The following is a 23,333-nucleotide window of genomic DNA, read 5'->3' as shown; positions in this document are numbered from 1 at the left end:
TGCTAAAAATGGGGAAAAAAAACCCTAAAACAGTGAAAAAAAAAATACAATTCTGCTATTGTTTATTTCTTTTGGCTTTGTTTTTACAGCATCCATTGTGAGGTAAAAAGGACTTGGCAGTATGCTACTCCAGGTCAGTATGATTACTGTGGTACCAACTTAATAAGGTTTTTTTTTCTACATAAAAGGTCCTTAAGCCGTTGAGCGCGTCATTCTAAAGCCAAAATCTTGGATCACATGGATCCTTAATACAGAGTCCAGACTGCCCTGGCTCCATACTGAGACACTAGACAGAGGTCAGAGATCACTACTACTCTGAATCCTAGCCATGTACCCCACTTTAATCAAGCACATTACCAAAAATCTGCAGGGTATATCTCTCACCTCTTTCACTGTCCTTGCGCTCTGAATTACTGTCAGAATCTGGCTCGGGCTCTGGGATCACCAGCGCTTTCCGTTCACTGAGAAACTCTCCCAAATCTTGGTCCAAATCGTAACGGCCAAGGAGGATCCGAATGTTTTCATCAAACTGAAATGGAGGAATGTTGAGTATATGGTAAAAGGAAATCTAATGATTCTGTCAGATCGACATCCTATTGTACAATGGGAGCCATTTTTTTTGCCTGCAGTCCAAGTTAGAGCAAAGCCTTTCCACCATAGACCTCTCTCCTCCACCTAACTCTCGGCTGCTGTGTGTGAATTGCACATATTATCAATCTCCCGGCACAGGACTAGGACTGTCAATCACAAGGCTGCAGTCCTGCTCACATTTAACGGCTTACATTGTCACAAAACTGCCCAGTACAAAATAAGTAAAGGTTTTACTACTTTAGAAGCAAATTTGTTATAGTATGCAAAAACAAAGCACTCCTGAACCAGGCCTTAAACGCAATGTCAGCAGGTTTTTGCCATGCAATATGAGAACACCATAACGTAGGAGCGGAGACCCCCAGTCCAGCGATGTGTCACTTATTGGGTTGTGCTTGATCTGTCAGTACAATAGTGTTTATCAGCAAGAGATTATCACTACAGGACAACTGGCCTTGTGCATCCTAGTCCAACCACGTCCCCAGTCATTCTACTACGTACACAGAAAGCTGTGGTGTGGGTGGGATTATACACAGCTCAACATCTCAGCTCTGCTAGAAAAACTAGCAGAGAAAAACTGTGATTATCACAACTGCTGCACCCAGTAAACTAAGTAATACATTGATGGAATCAGGGTCTCTGCCCCTACTTTGTGCTGCTGTCATATTACAAAACAAAACCTGCCAACAGATTCCTTTTAAGGCTGCGTTCCCATGATGAGTATTTGAGTTTTTGATGTTGCAAATTTTCTGCAATATGGGTATGTGCACAGGTTCAGTATTTGCAGCAGTAAAATCTGGAGTTTTGGCAGGAAAAACGCTGCGTAAAATTTGCATGTTTTTGAGGCACTGGTCAACTGTTATGTTCTGACTACACATGCAATATAAAGATACTTTCTCTGGGTTTCTGATATGTGGTCATGGCACTTTATGTGCATTTATACTAAGAGTAAGACTATTTGGGACCTACATGTGGAATATTGTTGTGTTTGCTGAACTGTTACTAGATGGCAGTGGGTAAATGTGATTTTAGGCTTATCCGAGCCTTTCTGATTTATCAGGATGCAGAAGCATGTCTTGGCCTGATGGTGGGGGCCCACATAATATAGCATCAATGGCCGGCGGGCGTGCACCTGTTCTCTACACTGAATGTCATATGACTGCTACACAAAGCTTTGTGCGGATTGCAGGAACTAAAGGGCCCTACAGTCCATAACAGCTGTAACATATGGGAAGCTAAAGAGGAGTAAGAAGATGCAATAGCCGAGTACAGATGAGAGGCCGGTGGTGGCATTGCCACAGCAGGACAGACCTGACTCCAGTAACGATTAATAATAAGAAGAGACGCATCATCTGTGGCCTGACGCTTCTCCAGGGTCTCAATGCGGTCACGCAGCTCGTCTTCTATGGCCTGTCTCTGGTCCAGCATGCCAGCTAGCTTCTTGTTCTTCACCTGCAGGGTGCGCAAATCCTGCTCCTCCTAGAAGAACAAAATCAAATTAACAAACAGAAAAAAGAAAAATAAAAAAATTTCTGTGAACAAGACTTACCGTGGATGAGACGCCCCCCAGCTTTATAGTTTCCACTGTGGTCCCAGAATCCTCCACTGCTGCCTTTTTTTCTGGGGGAGCAGAGGGGCCAGCATCCCCTGCCGCTCTCTTACTACCAGCACCTGACATCCTGGGAGTTTTGAGCAGGAGAGGTGCAGTGTCCTAGAGGGTTGTGCCTAAAAAGTATATAAAGTAGTAATGATATATGCTGCCACCTACAGGCCAGTGTACGCCGGTGCCCTTTACACATGCCCCATACAGTGTGCATAGCATGGTACCTAACTTTCTGAGAATTCTCTATGGATGTGTATGGGAGCCCTTATAGTCTGGCTAATGAGTATATCCAACCACTTTCAGTGGCCATTTATTCACCCTGGTGTATTCCATACCCAAACCTCTGCCATTTACTTTCATTTGGTTAACTCTTTAAAAAAAAAATCACAGATTCTGGCTAAGATGAAAGAAACCACAAAAGTAGAGTGTTTTTATGTATTAGGTTATCACATTTTTATTTATTTTTTTAGTACCAGGGTTTTCATGCTTTATTTTTTCAACATATTAGGGGTCCTTTGCACAAGAAGTGAATTAAATATATTTTTTAATTAAATGAATAGTTCTTTATTTTGTGTGAACTAAGGTGTGTTAGAATGGGTTCAGCATTTTGCTTGATTCCTTTGGGTATAGTTTTGGGTGACTGGAGCGGCTGTGGTTGGCATAGAGAATGTCTTTCCTACTTTTATCATTTTCTAGGTGCTACTGTAAATTGGGCATCCACAGGAGCCGGCCCACCCGCCCCAAGCCACTTCTACACCCCCGGCCCAGGCCACTTCTACCCCCACCCCGGACTGCCCGACCCAGGCCACTTCTACCCCCTCGGCCCGCCCAACCAAGGCCGCTTCTACCCCCCACCCCCGGCTCGCCCGACCAAGGCCGCTTCTACCCCCCCGGCCCGCCCGACCAAGGCCGCTTCTACCCCCCCGGACCGCCCGACCAAGGCCGCTTCTACCTCCCGCTTGCCCGACCCAGGCCACTTCTACATCCTGCCCGCCCGACCCAGGCCACTTCTACCCCCAGTCCCTCTGCACAGTACATGCACTGTAGCCAGTTGTACTGTCAGTGCCCCGAGAATCACATGTCTGATGAAATCTGGCCATATTATGTGCTCAGAATTCCCCTGGATGATCATGTTACATGACATGCTGGCTGGTTTCTGTTCCCACTTTTCCTTCCGCTTTCCACGCAGCCCACCAGCACAGCACCCTAAAAATACACAGCAGCAGGTGGGTGAACCTTGCTCATGGTGTGATGGAGATAACTCTCCACTGATTCTAGACATTCGCTATAGACCACAGGCGTATCTGGCCAGCAATCTGTATAGTGATAGTAAATATGGTTCATGTGTGTAACTAAAACCGTCACTCCGGACCTTGTGGCTATTACTGCAGCAGTTATTGGGATGGAGGGCACAGCAGTCACTGCGGCTAGCACCATGCTTCTGTAACTGGGTTTGTATCTAAGACTGGCTGTCCTGCAACTATTAATGTTAGGCCATGTGCACACACTCAGGATTTGGTCAGTATTTTACATCAGTATTTGTAACCAAAACCAGGAGTGGGTGATAAATACAGAAGTGGTGACGTGTTTCTATTATACTTTTCCTCTGATTGTTCCTCTCCTGATTTTGGCTTATAAATACTGAGGTAAAATACTGACCAGATACTGAATGTGTGAACATTGCTTTACCTAGGGTCCTGCGGCTGATACCGGGACTCCCTTGCAAAATGTTACCTGGGACCTGTTTCTATTATTGGGGGTCCTTCGACCAGTACAGCAACTATCAATGTTACATAGGGTCCTGCTTCTGTTAGTGGGGGTCCTACAGCTAGTACGGAGACTATCAATGTTACTTGGGGCTCATACAGCTAGTATTGTGACTATAAATGTTACTTGGGGCTCATACAGCTAGTATTGTGACTATAAATGTTACTTGGGGCTTTGCAGCTGTTACTAGGACTCCTCTGGATTGTACTGAGACTATCAATGTTAATTGTTGCTCTGCTTCTGTTACTGGGGGTCCTACAGCTATCACTGTGACTATCAATGTTAACTGGGGCCCAGATTCTGTTACAAGGGTCCTACAACTAGTACTGTGACTATCACTGTTACCTGGGGCCCGCTCCTGTTACTGGGGGTCCTACAACTAGCACTGTGACTATCACTGTTACCTGGGGCCCCACTTCTATTTCTGGGGGTTCTTCAGCTAGTAGTGCGAATATTAAAGTTACCAACTGCCGTTAATGGCACTATAGATGCTAGCGGGGGCCCTATGGCTATTATTGTAGCTATCAATGTTACTGTGGTCATCGTTTTTACTGGGGGGGCTAAGGATATTTATTGTGATATTCAAAATTTACTTGGAAGAATGCTGCATATAACGGCATACACTGTTGAATACAGTTTGCCACCCTTGAACTAATGGCTCGTTAACCAGCAATCAGGGCACATACGCAGACTCTGGGTAGGGTATACATTAATGGGTTACTTCCAAAACAGTAAGTTATCCCTGCTCGGGGGTCTGATCGCCGGGACCTGGAGTGGTCCCAATATGGTGGGCCTGTCTTAAGAGGATTAGTTGTGCGCACTGGACCTGGACTCCATTCATTATCTATGGGACTAATGGAGAGAGTCGATCTCAGCGCTGTGTTTCCAGCAGGACCATAGACAATCAGTAGAGTGAGCACAGCTCTGCTCCATCCTATGCCCCTTATAGATAGGGGTAACTCACTAGTGTGGGGATAACCCTGTGGGCGCCCCTTCCCTATAGGATTCTATACCCTACACATCAGGAGCCGTCCACAGGATGCAGCCTAGCTGACAGCTCCCCTGGCTGCAGGGAGACCCCTCCAGCCTGCCCCACACTCCCAGCAGAGCCCCTGCCGCCTGCACCGTGCCGGGCTCACACTGGGGACAGCTCAGGCCACTTCTCTCCTCTCCTATTCTAAGACATTCTACAACATTTACCTTTAGACACAGATAAGCCCAACACAGCAGCAGCCCGGAACAGGAAGTGACGCGCTGAGAAACCACAGAGCGACTGACAGGGTGGGATTAAAGAGGCCATGTTGGTAAAGGTGTCCGTTACTAGTGACGTAATCACTTCGGAAGCGTCAAGTCGCCATGTTGGTAAAGCACGTCGCATGCTGATCACGTCAAGACAGAAGTTGTGCGTGAACCGCAATAGCAGGCAGCCATGTTGGTTGTGGCAGAAAAGGTGTGTTTGTACTCCAAGGCGTGTTGGCATGGAGTCAGAGGATAAACAGTGAGGGCCGTGTCCCTGCACCGACTCCGCTTTATGTGGTCAGAATTAATTAAGGTATGAGCTACATCATAATGACAATGATTCGTATTACAAGGCAAGCAGCCTGGCACTGGTTTGTCGCCTTACATGCGGGCACACCTTGCGAGAACTGTGACCTTCATTCCATTCTAAACCCGTTTCGTTTGTTTGCCAAGTTTAACCCGTTCATGCCTGGAAGGTCTTCACCTCTTTATGCTTGGTTTTTTGGGATTATGGCATCACATAGAATCAAAGGTGTTGTTCACCTTTGGGGATGTTTTTTTCACTTAAATGCTTGTCTTTGGGGCTAAAAATATTTTTTTGCAATTGAATTCTATTAGATATTTTGCACTGTTTGCCTTTTATAGCTTCTGTTTTCTGGGATTCTTAAATTTGATGACCTATCCTAAATATCTGATCGGTGGAGGTGCGACACCTGGCACCCCTGCCGATTAGCTGGTGCCAATATTGGCTGGAAATTCTAAGCTGTGGAGCTGCACAGCTCTGATCTGCCTAGTGGCCATGGCTAGTTATGAGCTAATATGTTGGAAATCCAATCTCCAAGCTTAAGTTCGACACTAATGTGGCACGTTCGGATTTGTGATCGGAAAGGCGAGCATTTTTCATTCCTGACCCTCGTCACCAGACGTTAACCACTGGGGAGGGAGGTGATCCTGATGAGACTCAGATACCTGAGGCTCATGCAGACTGTACTGTGCTGGCAGGGCAACAAGAGGAGAAGGGTCACTCTCCTCTTGTCACTCACTAACGGTCCAGCAGTTTGTCCGGGTAACCATACTCCGCCTTCTCTCAGCACCGCAGCCAGCCCTCGGTCCCGCAGTTGTGGTCACGTAAAAGATTGTTTCCTCTTACACATGACAATGCTAAGACGTTGAACTCTACAATCTCCAATCTGTTGGCTACGGAAATGCTGCCTTTCTGCCCAGTAGATACAGACGGTTTCGGAAAGCTGATGGCCGTCGCAGCCCCCCAGTACTAGTTGCCCAGTCGCCATTACTTCTCTAAGAAAGCAGTGCCTGCGCTACACCAGCATTTCACAGACAACCTCACCCGTTCCTTGACTAAATCTATATCTGCCAGGGTGCATTTCACCACCAACACCTAGACGAGTAAGCATGGCCAAAGGCGTTACATCTCGCTGACTGGGCACTGGGTGACTCTGGTGGCTGTGGGGGCAGGAGGGGAAGGGGCTGCTCCACAAATCTTTTAATCCCCAAGGCATGCAGAACAAACCTGTATTTCACACTTCCTCCACTGCTTCTGCCTCCTCCACCTCCTTTAGGGCCTCCCTTCCACCTGCACACTCAGCCTCTGCCTTAATGAGACAACAGTGCAGAGCGAATCTACACCACCTCCGTACTGCGCAGTCAGGGCTCACCGCAAGCAGGCAGTCTTAAAATTAATATGCCTTGGAGATCGCAGTCATACAGCTGAAGAGTTGTGGACAGCTCTCAAGGCTCACTTTGAGCAATGGCTGTCTCCGCTGAACCTAAAACCAGGGAAGGCCGTGTGTGACAACGATGCGAACCTGGTGGCGGCCCTAGGCCGAGGCAAGCTAGCACACGTGCCCTGCATGGCTCACGTCCTCAACCTGGTGGTACAGCGATTTCTCCACCACTATCACGGCCTGGATGAGCTGCTTCAGAAAGCACGGAAGCTGTGTGCTCACTTCCACCGTTCGCACCCCTCATGTAATTGACTTGCATCGATACAGAAGTCTGTGTCCATGCCAGTTAACAGGTTGATATGCGATGTGATGATGCGGTGGAATTCCACTATGCACATGTTGCAGTGACTGTGGCAGCAGCAACGAGCCCTGACGCCGTTCGTAATGTCGTATAGCCTGGGCCAACGCACTACGGATGTGGGGCATAGCATGTTTACGGAGTGGAGACAGATTAAGGACCTCTGCACCCTTCTGCACAGTTTTGAAATGGCTACTAAAATGGTGAGCGCTGACTATGTCGTCATCAGCATCACTATTCCGGTCATCTACATGCTGGAGCAGACTTTGAATAGCCTTCGGCAGGAGGTGATTGTCCCAGGAGAAAAGGATGCGGAAGGGATAAGAATGTCTCAAAGTTCCAGACTGTCATCACACAGGCGGATGCCAAGTGACGTTGGATTACTGCGATCGAAGGGGTTTGGTGATACCAGACATACTATCAGTGAAGGTGCAAGAGCCGAGGAACAAATGGAAGAGGAAGAGGTGATGGATGAACAACAGTCAGAAGATGAAGAGGATAATCATCTCCTCTCTGTTGAACGTGGTGGTTGGCAGGAGGAAACAAGCATCAGTGTTACGCAGCCATCAATACAGCCTGGCTTTGGACCTCCTGGAAGAGCACAACATATGAGTGTCTTCTTGATGCACTATCTGCAACATGATCCCCGTATAGTTAGCATTCGAAATAATGCTGACTACTGGGTTGCCACTCTGTTAGATCCACTTTATAAGAGTCAATTTTGACAGATGCTTCCCGCCCTGGAAAGGAACCTGCTAATGCTGGAGTATCGAAACCAGCTTTTAGGCAACCTTAAGAGAGGTTTTTCCCATGATAGCAGTGAGGCACAAAGTGTGCATCGCAGCTGTAGTCTTTCAGCCTCCGCCACTTCAGTTCATCAACGCCAAAACATTAGCAGCAGTAGCAGACTAAATGGCAGAAGCAATTTCTGTGAGTCCTTTCACACATTTTTTAGACCAGATCGTTTACCATCACAACAGAGTACAAGCCTGACACGTGGTGAACGACTGGAGAGGAGGGTGCAGGAGTGTCTAGAGCTCAATATGAATACCATCAGGGAGGATGTGTGGACCCTTTTACATTTTGGTCTTCAAAAATGGATGAACGGCCTGAGCTCGCCTGTCACGCCTTGGAGGTTTCATCACGCCCGGCAGCCAGCGTTCTCTCAGAGCGTGTCTTCACCGCTGCTGGTGGTGTCCTGACTGATAAGCGAAGCTGGCTGTCCCATGAAAGTGTAGACCGCTTAACTTTCATCAAGATGAACAAGTCATGGATCTTCAAGGACTTTTGCATCCCAATCGCAGACTGTTCAGACTAGGCGATGTTTGTAGTTTTTAGTGTGCTGCAGTCTGTGATATGGCTTCTGTGCCTGCTCTTGCTGCTGCAGGTTTTAGGCCCTAATTTTTTTTAAATGTGAACACTCCTGATTGTTTCTTCATCTGCTGGGTTGGCTGTAGTGGAAGAGGTGTTGGTCTCCATTATACTACTTCTACTCTAGTGAAATTGATGCCACTTCGGTGGTGTTAAGCCCTAATTTAGGGAAATTTGAACACTCCTGATTGGGTCTCCATCTGCTGGGTTGCCTGTAGTGGAAGAGGTGTCGTTACTAATTCTACAATTTCTACTGTACTGAAATTGATGCCACTTTGCTGGTGTTTGCCACTAATATTTGGAAATGTGGAGAATCCTGAAAGGGTCTCCATCTACTGAGTTGGCTGTAGTGGAAGAGGTTTTGGTCTCCATTAAACTACTTCTACTCTAGTGAAATTGATGCCACTTTGGTGGTGTTCAGCCCTAATTTAGGGAAATGTGAACACTCCTGGTGAGATCTACATCTCCTCGGTTGGCTGTAGTGTCCAGCAGGAGAGAGGGAAAAGAAAGCAGAGAGTGCACCTATCTAAATGTAGATGTATGGTCAGATCATAGATAGGTGTTAGTTGCACTCACCTTTATTAGGACTTGGTCACTTGCTTATAGGTCCCTTTTGAACCACAGAACATCCAGTAATGATCTTCTTTTTTAAGCGGTATGCTGCAGATCCCTGGTGGCTATTGTTTAACTTGGGCAAAGTTATCATAGGAAAAATATCCGAAAAAGATTTCCTCCTTTTGTTAACAAAATACCTGAGGAAGACATTTTATTTGTCCAAACGCGTTGTATGTACATGTTTTTGGAGAAATAATAAAGATCCATATAGGATAATACTACAGCTTGTACTTACAAGTTATTCGGGAGCGCAAATAGCCTGGAGGAAATCTTTTTCGGTTGGCTGTAGTGGAAGAGATTTTGGTCTCCTTTACAATTGTTATACTCTAGTGAAATTAGTTTTTTGCTGCAGATATTGTTCTCCACACAGGGGTACACAGATATGGTAAACTCAAAATTGGTTTTCTTACTGCCGTGGTATATAAAGCAGGCTACATCTCAGCTTAAAATTCTTTGGTGCAAATATTGTTCTCCATACAGGGAGGGGGGGGAGAAGTAGGGTCCGCGCAGCTTCCTGATCCTTGTCACTAGACATTAACCTGCGGAGGGGGGGGGTGATACCTGAGGGTCATGCGGACTATACTGTGCTGTCAGGGCAAGAAGAGGAGGAGGGTGACTCTCAGTTCGAGGAATGGGATAACACATTGGATGATGATGAGGTTATAGATCCCACTTGGTGTGAACCCAGAGGCATGCAGCTGAGTAACTCATCTGAGGGGGAAGACAAGGAGGTTACGTTGTGTCCTATGGTGCAGAGACTGAGTGATGCAAGCACGAGGAGCACTGCATTCTTAGCCACAACTGTGGCTGTGGCCAGCAGCGGTCGCGGGTCTGCAGCTCGCAGGGGCGGCAAGGGTTGCCTAGCCTGGGTCTTTTTTGACACTGCAAAGGATGAGCCAGCTCACGTTATCTGCAAACTTTGCAAGAAAAAACTCAGTAGAGGAAATAAGTGCAATAATTTGAGTACTACATGCAAGAACCTTCACATGCGCAATCAACATGCTTTACACTGGCAATCTCACTGCGATAAAATGTGGACCTCAACAACCATCAGCCGCCCCATCAACCGCATCTGCTGCTTCTTCCTCCTCCTCTGTTACCATACCAAGTATTGTCATGCAGGTCTCCGACCGTAGAACCTACGGTTGTATACCCACTCCTGTCACCCTGAGTGCGAGTCTGTCAGCTGTAACGGAAACGGACATACCTGCTGTGTTTATTTCACCGAGCACACCACATCTTTCTCAATGCACCGTAACGTCTCTGCCTGCACCTCACTCACGGTCCAGCAGTTTGTCTGGTTCACCGTACTCCACCCTCTCTCAGCAGAGCAGCCAGCCCTCGGTCCCACGGTTGTGGAGTTGTGGTCATGTAAAAGATTTTCATCCTACACATGACAAAGCTAAGAGGTTGAACTCCACCATCTCCAATCTGTTGGCCACGGAAATGGTGGTGTCAGGCCCTAATTTTTTGAACTGTGAACACTCCTGTATGGCTGCTTTTTTTTACTGAGGAGGAAACCGGAGAACCCGGGGGAAACTCCCGCAAACACGGTGAGAACATACAAACTCTGATATCTAACATGCTGGAGAAACTTGCACCTACTGCCACTCGGTGTCTTCAGCTCCTTTGTGAGAAACTAATGTTTGGGCAGTCACTCAGTCTACCAAATAAAATTCCTGAGAAGGAAATTGTGGATGGGTTCGCTTCTTGTACTGGGTGCACTTCTTATACCATAGCGTCGTGCAATAAATCACTGGAAATATTCCAGGCTGGTTGGAGACAAGCTCTTTCCCACAGAAAAGTACCAACAGCAAGCTAAGGAGATGGTGGCCTCTATCATCATAAAGGAGTAAGCTCGTTGTCTAGGAGACCAACCACCACTGCTGTGTACTTTGTGAACATTGTGTTGAAGCTTGCAAGGTGTCACTGGTTTACCGTGACAGAGAGGAGCCAGAAGACCGCAGCGTCTGATTCCTCCCACTCCTGCAGTCATTAGAAGCCTTTCGCCTTCATATTAATTGGTGCAGGGGTTAGTTAATCTGCTGAGTTGTGAGCTCCTGGAAGCTTACCATGATTTAGGCTCTCAGCAGATTTGTCCCGTGCATCTCACCTACTGTGTAACGCTGTACCCCAACACATCAGACTCTCGCCTACAGTGGAAACCTTGAAAAGGAAGCTAAAGACCCACTTCTTGTGAGAAGCGTACAATCTGCGGTAACCCTCGCTCCAGGATACCGCTGCATGATTAGCTGTACCCTGACCTACTGTATCCTCACCCATCCCTTGTAGATTGTTTGTGCACCCTCGCGGGCAGGGTCCTCTCTCCTCTTGTACCAATCGATGAGTCACCGATGGTGACCCCTGTTCACATATAAAGCGCCACGGAATAAATGTTGCTGTAATAATTACAGTACTTGTACTCTGGGTCAATTGATGGCACTTTCTAGGTGTCTCCCCCTAATTTGATGTGTTTTGGCAGCTTTTGGACCCGTTTGAAGGTGTTGTATATGCGTTTGTTTTTTGCTTTTCTTTGCCCCCACCACTCCCTCCTCCCCCATTGAATCTTATGGCGTTCGGTAATGTTCGGCGAATAAATCGGTGAATATTGCAGATTCGACGATCGTAATCTGAACCGAATATTGAAATATTCGCTCACCTCCAGCCACTGCCTGATACTGCACATCCGCCCCCTATTGATTGAAATGTGCAGTACCCGGCCACTCCCTCGTGATGGAGCTGTGCGGTGTAGCTCCGCAGCTGAGACTGAGAACCAGGGCTGCCACCAGGAATTTCAGGGCCCCATAATGGCAACATTTTCAGGCCCCCTTGAGACTCCACCCAGGTTCCACCCCTTGAACCTTCCAGAGTCCCACTGCCCACTCTTGGAAAAACTCCACTTCTACTCTCTGTCCTCACCAATCACACATTAACAGTTCCCATTGAACCCCATATCACATACATAGCCTGCAGCTTTTTGTTTTGGCCAAAAGATTTTTAAGCCGCCACCACGACAAGGTAGACTCTTCTGGCCGGGCCCTACTCTAAAATATCCAGTATCCAATATCATTTTAGGTATATTTTTATTTATTTTTCTTTAAGGGAATGTGTCACATACATTTTTTAAAATGACCAATAATATCACATACAACGGACAAATACCGTTACACCATGGCCAGACCACATCTTACCACCACATAGTGACCTAATAATGCAATACTGATCATTAAAGAAGTTGTCCACTACTTTTACATTAATGCCCTTTTCATAGCTGTTATCGGTGGCGGCGGCCGCCTGCCGGAAGTTCTCACCTGCGGGGCTCCACAGTCAAGTGATAGTGGCCGCCACGGTGTACTGCACATCCGCCTCTCATTCAATTGAATAGGCGGCGGATGTGCATTACACCGTGGCGGCCACTACCACTTGACAGCGAAGCCCCACAGGCGAGCATTTGCGGCGGCGGCCGCCGCCGATAACAGCTGATCGGCGGGGGTGCCTCATACGGGACCCCGGCCGATCATACATTGATGCCCTATCCTATGGATGGGGCATCAATGTAAAAGTAGTGGACAACCCCTTTAATAAAAAAACACAATACTGATATTACCATAAGTGACATTATACACAGGAGCTCTGTACATAGTATACAGTGTATAGTGTCAGTGTACAGGTAATACAGTGATCACCAGTGACATTATACACAGGAGCCCTGTGTATAGTATGTAGTGTATAGTGTCAGTGTACAGATAACACACTGACTCACCAGTGACGTCTCTAGTTGAAGTCCTTCATCCAGCGCAGACCGCCATCACATCTGCCAGCCAGGACTCCTCTCTGCAGAAAATAACACAGTTATCTAGAACACATTCCCCAACTTCTAAATTACGCAGCTGAATACAGACGTGCACCCACCATTAATATATAATTAGTTATTATGTAACCCACCATTCCAAATATAAATTGTAATCCACCCCTGTGCCCCCCACTAACTGTAAATAGCCACTTTCCCCACCTAATAAATATATAAATTAATTAAATTACTCTTTCCCCCAGTTCATTACCCGTCACAGTCAGTCATCCTCAACGCCCCCTCTTTCAATTCATTATATTTACATGCCCCCGTCCGCCCCAACTCATTTTGTCATGTACTCTCTCCCACCACCCACACTTCATCATCATTTGTTGTTCCCCACCCTCAATTCATTATTATTTACTCTCCCCACTCCCAGTTCATAATTTGCTCTCCCCACCCCCAAGACCATTTAATTAATTCTGTTAAAAAAAAAAAGCTTTTCATACTTACCCCTCACCTCATATGATCCTCTACAGGTGCAGCTCCACTTCTGGACTGGTATCCTGGCGCTCGATGCCGGCAAGTACACGATGACATCTTCGCGTATGCGCCTTCTCCAGTGCGTTGCTGAAGAGGCGGAGGGACTCCCTTGGAGCAAAAGGGCCGTTCGGCCGTGAGAGCTCCAAGGCTGAAGCTCCCTGCGCTGAGACGTAAGCCACCGCTGGCAGCTCACCAGTATGCGATTCCCTGGGGCCCGGTAAGCAGAAACACGAGGGGGTGCTCCAGACCGGACCCCCGCTCTTTACTGCTGTTCATCGTGCCCCATACAGCAGTAAGGGCAGTAGTGCCCTGATGGCGACCCTGCTGAGAACAGCTGATCTGTGGTCTGATATTGATAACCTATCCTAAGGATAGGCCATTAATGTAAATGTCCAGCACAACCCCTTCAACTGAGTATCCCGCAGTGTGCTTGTTCTGACAATCTGATGGGGAGCTTGTCACTCTGTTATCTGTCTTTTTCTGAGCCCCCCTCATTTAGTTTATGATCACTGCCTAAACCATTCTCTTCAATGCTCTGGTGTTTCAGAGAAAACCTAGTTGAAATATCCGTCAGGGGACCATAAGAGGAGACCAGAATAAACGGTTGGTCCAAAACTAATATTGTTTTTATCCTAAATTGTCTACTGTAAAAATCAAATCTCTTTTCTAGTATACTTTAGTTTAAAAAGTCTTTACCACTCCCGCTCTAATTTAACTGCTTTTTTTTTTCTTTCCTACTTCTGTTGTGATGACATTTTGTTTTATAATCCCAAGTGCGTGTCACTGACGCATCCTCTGTCCTACCCTGAAACGAAGCGTCATCAGTGATGTCCAGTACAGGGGCTGGGCTAGTCCCTGCTCTACTGAGTATGTGTTGATGCAAGCTCTCTTATCATTATACAGTATTCTTTCCAATGCACAATGACAGTGCGCTCCCTCACCGGCTCTAATAATAAGTGACGAGCCAGCAAAAGAGTGCACTGTCAGTGCTCATTGTAAGGAGAAATGGTGGTGAGCAGGAAAAGCAGAGAACAGCACCCCCCCCCCCAAAACAGATGTCACTTTTGGGAGCAGGGCTGGTCTCTTGCCAGCTCATCACTTCTCATAAAAGCCGGCGAGGGAGCGCACTGTTGCTGTGCAAAGTAGTTCGTACTGAGCAGGGACTAACCCAGCCTCTGAAACAGATGTCACTGAAGACATTGGTTCATGGTGGTGACAGAAGCTGTGTCAGTGACCACAGCCTCTGCCCCCTGATGACATCCTGTTTGATTATCCCAGCATGCACTGGAATTCTCAAATGGAATGTCATCAAATGGAAGTAGGTTAAAAAAAATCATTTTAATGAATGTATATTAGAAAAACCAATTTGATCATTATATTAAATAGACTTTTAGGATTAAAATCAATATTAGTTTCGGACCACCCCTTCAAATGATATGTCACAAGATTTTTGCCACCTAATCTGAGATCAGCATGATGTCGGAGCAGAGAGCCTGATTCCAGGGATGTCACTGCTTGCTGTAGTTTTTATAAAAGCACTGCTTTATCAGCAGGAGATTATCACTAGACCACTAGTAAACCTGCTGCCATGTAGACCTCCATATTCCTGAGCTCTGTATAACCCCGCCTAGGGGCGTAATGGTCACAGAGGTCGCAAACCAGGTCCGTGTGGGTGAGGTGGATGTGCTTCCTCGGATGCACATTCAGTTGAAGTGTATTGCGGTGCAGAGACGCGCCAAGTCTGTGCGCTGCAATACATGCTTCGGGCCAATCAGAAGCCAGCAGTTGACATTGGCATGCACGTGACTGGGGGCGCATGGCAGTGCTCCCATCGCTTGCACGCTGAATTCAGTTGCCTGTTGCAGAAGAGGATACCGTGCGGTGGGGAAACAGAGGGAAGGTGAGTAGGATCATTTATTTTTTTCTATGCATTAAAGAACAGTGGCAGAATGGGGGACATATGCCAGGAAGGGGGATCTATATACCAAGAAGTGGTCCAGGATAAGGGAACATACATCCCAGGATGGGGTATATATATACCAGGTTAAGTGACACACAGTCATGGCCAAAAGTGTTGGCACCCTTGAAATTGTTCCAGAAAATGAAGTATTTCTCAAAGATAATTATTGCAATTACACATGTTTTGTTATACACACATTTTGTTTTTTTGTGTGTATTAGAGCAGCACAAAAAAAACAGAAAAAAAGGCAAATTGGACATAATTTCACACAAAACCACAAAAATGGGCCAACAAAATTGTTGGCACCTTTCCAAAATTGTGGGTAAACAACTTTGTTTCAAGTATGTGATGCTCATTCATACTCACCTGTGGCTAGTAACAGGTGTGGACAATATGAAAGTCACACCTGAAACCAGATAAAAAGGAAAGAAGTTAACTCAATCTTTGTATTGTGTGTCTGTGTGTGCCATACTAAGCATGGAGGTTCAAAGTTCATTTCTAGAGATCTTAATATTCCTTTGTCCATGGTGCGCAACATAATCAATAAGTTTACAACCCATGGCACTGTAGCTAATCTCCCTGGATGTGGACGGCAGAGAAAAATTGATGAACGGTTGCAACGCAAGGTAGTCCGAATGGTGGATAAGCAGCCACAATCAAGTTCCAAAGAAATTCAAGCTGTCCTGCAGGCTCAGGGTGCATCTGTGTCAGCACCAACTATCCGTCGACATGAGAATTAAGTGAAACGTTATGGCAGGAGACCCAGGAGGACCCTACTGCCAACACAGGGAGATAAAAATCTAGACTGCAGTTTGCCAAAATGTATGCAAGCCAAAATCCATCTCGGAAAGCATCTTGTGGACATATGAGACCAAGATAGAGCTTTTTTGGTAAAGCACATTATTCTACTGTTCAGCGAAAACTGAGGCCTACAAAGAAAACACAGTACCCACAGTCAAATATGGTGGAGATTCAAAGATGTTTTGGGGTTGTTTTTCTGCCTCTGGCACTGGGTGCCTTGACTGTGTGCCAGGTGTCATGAAAACTGAAGATTACTAAAGGATTTTGGGTCTCAATGTAGTGCCCAGTGTCAGAAAGCTGGGTGTGCGTCCTAGGTCATGGGTTTTCTAGCAGGAGAATGACACCAAGCATACTTCAAGAAGCACCCAGAAATGGATGGAAATAAAGCACTGGAGAGTTCTATAGTGGCCAGCACTGAGTCCAGATCTAAATCCCATTGAACACCTGTGGAGAGATCTTAAAGTTGCTGTTGTGAGAAGGCACCCTTGAAATATGAGAGACCTGGAGGAGTTTGCAAAAGAAGAGTGGTCCAAAATTCCAGTTGAGAAGTGTAAAAAGCTTGTTGATGATTATAGGAAGCGATTGATTGCAGTTATTTATTCCAAAGGGTGTGCAACCAAATATTAGGTTCAGGGTGCCGACAATTTTGTCCGGTTTGGGGTTTTGTGTGAAATTATGTCCAATTTACTTTTTTTTTTTTTCTTTGTTCTGTGTTGTTCAAGTACACACAAAGGAAATAAACGTGTTTATTGCTATAATTTTCTGGGAGAAATACTTCATTTTCTGGAACAATTTCAAGGGTGCCAATACTTTCGGCCATGACTGTATATACCAGAATGGGGCACAGGATAAGGGACATGCAGTATATCACAAAAGTGAGTACACACCTCACATTTTTGTAAATATTTTATGAGATCTTTTCATGGGACAACACTGAAAATATGACAATTTTGATACAATGTAGTCAGTGTACAGCTTAACAGTGTAAATGTGGTGTGCCCATTAAATAACAACACACAGCCATTAATGTCTAAACCACTGGCAACAAAACTGATTACGCCCATAAGTGAAAATAGCCAAATTGTGCCCAAAGTGTCAATGTTTTGTGTGGCCACCATTATTTTCAAGCACTGCCTTAACTCTCTTGGGCATGGAGTTCACTGGACCTCAACAGGTTGCCATTGGAATCCTCTTCCACGTCTCCATGATGAGATCACAGAGCTGGTGGACGTTAGAGACCTTGCGCTCCTCCACCTTCTGTTTGAGGGAGCCCCACGATGCTAAATAGGATTTAAGAATAATCACCAATATCCAAAACAATATATACTCTTCAAAGAGCAATTCATACAACAACACTCTGTTGAGTCCAGGAACATCGACCCAACAAATCATGAAGAGACTCTAATATTATAAAAATATAATTTTATTGAAAAAAATTCCTAAAAATATACACATAATAAACAGACAGGGAATCTAAAAACCGTCAAAACGGCAGATCCATATACAAGGAAAGTAGGGTTTTATTTATAGCAGCACATAGTAACTTGATAATATATAAGAGGTCTTATAGCTCCTTTGCCCAAAGAAAATAGTCCAAAGCTACAAAAATTGTGTTTTCATCCTCTATGGGGCTAGTCTATACAGAAATTACCATTCTAGGCAAAGTGATAAGGCCTGATATAGAAAAATGCTATTGTATAAAAATTAACTCCATAAATACAGTTATGTGAAAAAGTTTGGGCACCCCTATTAATCTTAAGCTTAATGTTTTCTAAAAATTTGTGTTTTTGCAACAGCTATTTCAGTTTGATATATCTAATAACTGTTGGACACAGTAATGTTTCTGCCTTGAAATGAGGTTTATTGTACTAACAGAAAATGTGCAATCTGCATTCAAACAAAATTTGACAGGTGCATAAGTATGGGCACCCTTATCATTTTCTTGTTTTAAATACTCCTACCTACTTTTTACTGAATTACTAAAGCACTTTTTTTGGTTTTGTAACCTCATTGAGCTTTGAACTTCATAGCCAGGTGTATGCAATCATGAGAAAAGCTACTTAAAGTGGCCACTTGCAAGTTGTTCTCCTGTTTGAATCTCCTCTGAAGAGTGGCATCATGGGCTCCTCGAAACAACTGTCAAATGATCTGAAAACAAAGATTATTCAACATAGTTGTTCAGGGGAAGGATACAAAAAGCTGTCTCAGAGATTTAACCTGTCAGTTTCCACTGTGAGGAGCATAGTAAGGAAATGGAAGAACACAGGGACAGTTCTTGTTAAGGCCAGAAGTGGCAGGCCAAGAAAAACATCAGAAAGGCAGAGAAGAAGAATGGTGAGATCAGTCAAGGACAATCCTCAGACCACCTCCAGAGAGCTGCAGCATCAACTTGCTGCAGATGGTGTCACTGTGCATCTGTCAACTATATAACGCACTTTGCACAAGGAGAAGCTGTATGGGAGAGTGATGCGAAAGAAGCCGCTTCTGCAAGCACGACACAAACAGAGTCGGCTGAGGTATGCAAAAGCACATTTGGAGAAGCCAATTTATTTTTGGAAGAAGGTCCTGTGGACTGATGAAACCAAGATTGAGTTGTTTGGTCATACAAAAAGGCGTTATGCATGGCGGCAAAAAAACACAGCATTCCAAGAAAAACACTTGCTACCCACAGTAAAATTTGGTGGAGGTTCCATCATGCTTTGGGGCTGTGTGGCCAATGCCAGCACCGGGAATCTTGTTAAAGTTGAGGGAGGCATGGATTCCACTCAGTATCAGCAGATTCTTGACAATAATGTTCAAGAATCAGTGATAAAGTTGAAGTTACGCAGGGGATAGATCTTTCAGCAAGACAATGATCCAAAACACAGCTCCAAATCTACTCAGGCATTCATGCAGAGGAACAATTACAATGTTCTGGAATGGCCATCCCAGTCCCCAGACCTGAATATCATTGAACATCTGTGGGATCATTTGAAGAGGGCTGTCCATGCTCGGCGACCATCAAACTTAACTGAACTGGAATTGTTTTGTAAAGAGGAATGGTCAAAAATACCTTCATCCAGGATCCAGGAACTCATTAAAAGCTACAGGAAGTGACTAGAGGCTGTTATTTTTGCAAAATGAGGATCTACTAAATATTAATGTCACTTTCTGGTGAGGCGCCCATACTTATGCACCTGTCAAATTTTGTTTGAATGCAGATTGCACATTTTCTGTTAGTACAATAAACCTCATTTCAAGGCATAAACATTACTGTGTCCAACAGTTATTACATATATCAAACTGAAATAGCTGTTGCAAAAACACCAATTTTTAGAAAACATTAAGCTTAAGATTAATAGGGGTGCCCAAACTTTTTCATATAACTGTACCTCTATAGTATCTCCATATGTCCCAATCATAAAAAGAACTGACAATTGAGACTAGAACAAGGCAATCCTTAATAGGCAATGTATATTGCTGCCATATGTCTAGCATATATCTCTTCAAGAGAGATTTCTTTTTAATGTTAATAGAATTTCAACCCGAAGTAAAGGAGACTCGTAGCAACAGATATGTATGAAAAGACTGTCTCAGAAAGAAATATCTCACATAAGAAACAGATACCGGAACATGTGGGAACATGTAACAAAGTAAACTCAGGGTCAAATGAAGTCAAACTTACTGCTGCAGCAGGATCTGCCCACACGTGCACCCCGACGCCGCCGTTTCGCCTATTGCTTTTTCCAAGGGGCGTTAACAATCATACAGAAGGTGCTCATTAAATATCCTGATGTTTGGATCCGACAAATCAGGAGGAGGCGTTGTCCCAGCCACTAATTGGCGCATGAAGCGCCCTACAGCCGCCCATCTCAAAAGTGACTTCCATCTGACACTTCCACCATCATGCTTTTCTGTAGGCAAGACGCACTTGTCTTTGTATTCCTCACCTGGTTGTCACCACAAACGCTTGACACCATCAGAACCAAATAAGTTTATCTTGGTCTCACCATACCACAGGACATTGTTCAAGTAATCCATATTTTTTTATGGCTTGGGTCGTTATGGATGTGGCGATAATAAACGTGCACTTTTTTGTGTTTACTTTAGTTTACATATAAAACAGCATTTTTAGTGCCCAATATTTTTTCATGCTTTATTTTATTTTTTCTTTTTTTTACAATTTTATTTCCCCCAATTGGCCACATACAGTAATATTGTCTTACAATTAGCATCATATAGTAATAATGGAAAACATCTTGTAGTAATGTTCCCCATCCAAGTCCCCATCTTGTACTAATGTGCCCCATCCAGGTCCCCATCCTGTGGCTATGTGCCCCATCCAGGTCCCCATCCTGTGGCAACGTTCCCCATCCTGGCGCCCATCTTGTACTAATGTGCCTCATCCAGGTCCCCATCCTGTGGCAATGTTCCCCATCCAGGTCCCCATCCTGTGGCAATGTTCCCCATCCAGGTCCCCATCTTGTGGCTATGTGCCCCATCCAGGTTCCCATCTTGTGGCTATGTGCCCCATCCAGGTTCCCATCTTGTGGCTATGTGCCCCATCCAGGTCCCCATCTTGTGGCTATGTGCCCCATCCAGGTCCCCATGTTGTGGCTATGTGCCCCATCTTGTGGCTCTGTGCCCCATCCAGGTCCCCATCTTGTGGCTATGTGCCCCATCCAGGTCCACATCTTGAGGCTATGTGCCCCATCCAGGTCCACATCTTGAGGCTCTGTGCCCCATCCAGGTCCCCATCTTGTGGCTATGTGCCCCATCCAGGTCCCCACCCTGTGGCAACGTTCCCCATCCTGGCACCCATCTTGTACTAATGTGCCTCATCCAGGTCCCCATCTTGGAGCTATGTGCCCCATCCAGGTCCCCATCCTGTGGCAATGTTCCCCATCCAGGTCCCCATCTTGTGGCTATGTGCCCCATCCAGGTCCCCATCTTGTGGCTATGTGCCCCATCCAGGTCCCCATCTTGTGGCTATGTGCCCCATCCAGGTCCCCATGTTGTGGCTCTGGTCCCCATCTTGTGGCTCTGTGCCCCATCCAGGTCCCCATCTTGTGGCTCTGTCCCCCATCCAGGTCCCCATCTTGTGGCTATGTGCCCCATCCAGGTCCACATCTTGAGGCTCTGTGCCCCATCCAGGTCCACATCTTGAGGCTCTGTGCCCCATCCAGGTCCCCATCCTGTGGCTATGTGCCCCATCCAGGTCCCCATCCTGTGGCTATGTGCCCCATCCAGGTCCCCATCTTGTGGCTCTGTGCCCCATCCAGGTCCACATCTTGAGGCTCTGTGCCCCATCCAGGTCCACATCTTGAGGCTCTGTGCCCCATCCAGGTCCCCATCCTGTGGCTATGTGCCCCATCCAGGTCCCCATCCTGTGGCTATGTGCCCCATCCAGGTCCCCTCTTGTGGCTATGTGCCCCATCCAGGTCCCCTCTTGTGGCTCTGTGCCCCATCCAGGTCCCCATCCTGTGGCTATGTGCCCCATCTAGGTCCCCTCTTGTGGCTCTGTGCCCCATCCCGGTCCCCATGTTGTGGCTCTGTGCCCCCTGTGCTGTTCTTCACACACATAAAATAGAAAAAAAAAAAGATGATTCTCACCTGTCCTCCGTTCCCTCGGCGGCCTTCCTGCAGATGTGGCCCGCAGGCACCACAGAGTCCGACCCCTTGACGATCCCGACCTGGTCCAGGAGGAGCCGCCGATAGCAGCGCTGCATTGCCGCACAGAGACTGTCTCCCAGCACAGCATTTTCAATGTCAGCCGCCGGCCAATCAGAGGCTAGCAGCTGACATCTGCATATGGCAATGACGTCATACTCGCTGCGCCGACACGCAGATATCAGCTGCTGGCCTCTGATTGGCCAGCGGCTGGCATTGGAAATGCAGTGCTGGGAAACAGTCTGTGTGTGACAATTCAGCGCTGCTGTCGGCGGCTCCTCCTGGACCAGGTCGGGATCGTCAAGGGGACTGTGCCTGCGGGCCGCATAAAGCAGCCTCAGGGGCCGCATGCGGCCCGCGGGCCGCGTGTTTGAGACCCCTGGCCTAGACCATCTTTATGTAGAGCAACAATTCTTTAACATCCTCAGAGAGTTCTTTGCTATGAGGATCCAGGTTGAACTTCCACACCTTCTCCTCCATCATACCTGAGACTTTAAAAACCTCAGGTATTATTAGCATAATGCTAATTTTCCTTAACTGCAAAATTGACCTACATTTGGATACTGAGTATCCAGAAAAAAACACTTACAAAAAATAAAATCAATCAAATGTTATTAATATAATATTAAAAATTACATTTTACCATACAAATGTTAAAAAGGAAAGAAAACATTTGCATGGAGGTGGGACAAAGTGGATTGCTCAAGTAAAAACAGGTGATAAAACCCCAGGGTAAGACTATAACATCAAATCACATCTCCTTCTTACAATACATAGCCATTCATAGAGTATAGTGTAGATTAGTCTCAATAGACTTATAGCGGTCAGGCAAAAAATACCTATGAAGCAAGAGAAGCAAAAGTAGCATCAAGTAATGTCTTGCCCATTTTAGCACCAAATAGCAAGGGCCACCACAAGCACTCCGACGCGCGTTTCGCACTCACTGCTTTCTCAAGGAGAGTGTGTTAACAGTCTACTCCTGTCATGCTTATACTCACTTCATAATCTTATAGGGGCCAATAGTAGTAGCGCATGCCGAAACCGCCCCCGGATCCCAGGTGCATTTGGCTCCGGCACTCATCTCCAGAGAAAAGTACCTCACTGACGTCATTGACATGCGCAGGTAGTGACAGTGGCCTTTGCCGATGCAGTGATTTCCAGTTTGGTGCTCATGTGCATATTCGCGCCATTTTGGTGAAGTCCATGCATACGGTAATTCAGTCACTCTCATAGAGTTCACCGAAAGCAACCATCCATATGCATCTCAACAGGGATAGTCAGAGGCTGCACCGATACAAGGTTCAAAGAGTTTACGCGAAAAGGGACATAACTGAGTAATAATATTAGATGGTAAGTATATCTAT

At 46.0% G+C, this 23,333-nt stretch overlaps 2 protein-coding genes across 2 annotated transcripts in view; one reads left to right on the top strand and one right to left on the bottom strand.

Annotated features, from left to right (window-relative positions):
- The window catches only part of RNF20 (ring finger protein 20), a 52,323-nt gene extending 47,013 nt beyond the window's left edge, over positions 1 to 5,310 (bottom strand). The window contains exons 1-4 of the mRNA XM_073684384.1: positions 5,159 to 5,310; positions 2,138 to 2,313; positions 1,900 to 2,067; positions 385 to 529 (exon numbers count right to left, since the gene is read on the bottom strand). Of these exons, the coding sequence (XP_073540485.1) occupies positions 385 to 529; positions 1,900 to 2,067; positions 2,138 to 2,266 (442 nt within the window). The 5' untranslated portion in view covers positions 2,267 to 2,313; positions 5,159 to 5,310. The remainder of the gene's footprint in view (positions 1 to 384; positions 530 to 1,899; positions 2,068 to 2,137; positions 2,314 to 5,158) is intronic.
- Positions 5,311 to 5,335: 25 nt separating this feature from the next.
- Positions 5,336 to 23,333, top strand: part of PGAP4 (post-GPI attachment to proteins GalNAc transferase 4) — a 37,004-nt gene continuing 19,006 nt past the window's right edge. The window contains exon 1 of the mRNA XM_073684385.1: positions 5,336 to 5,510. The gene's annotated coding sequence lies outside the window, so the exon portion shown is untranslated. The remainder of the gene's footprint in view (positions 5,511 to 23,333) is intronic.

This window comes from Phyllobates terribilis, unplaced genomic scaffold (genome assembly GCF_046119375.1).
Source record: "Phyllobates terribilis strain yellow unplaced genomic scaffold, ASM4611937v1 Scaffold_5__5_contigs__length_657084704, whole genome shotgun sequence".
In the NCBI taxonomy this organism is placed as follows: Eukaryota; Metazoa; Chordata; class Amphibia; order Anura; family Dendrobatidae; genus Phyllobates; species Phyllobates terribilis.
This window is presented reverse-complemented; position numbering and strand designations above follow the sequence as displayed.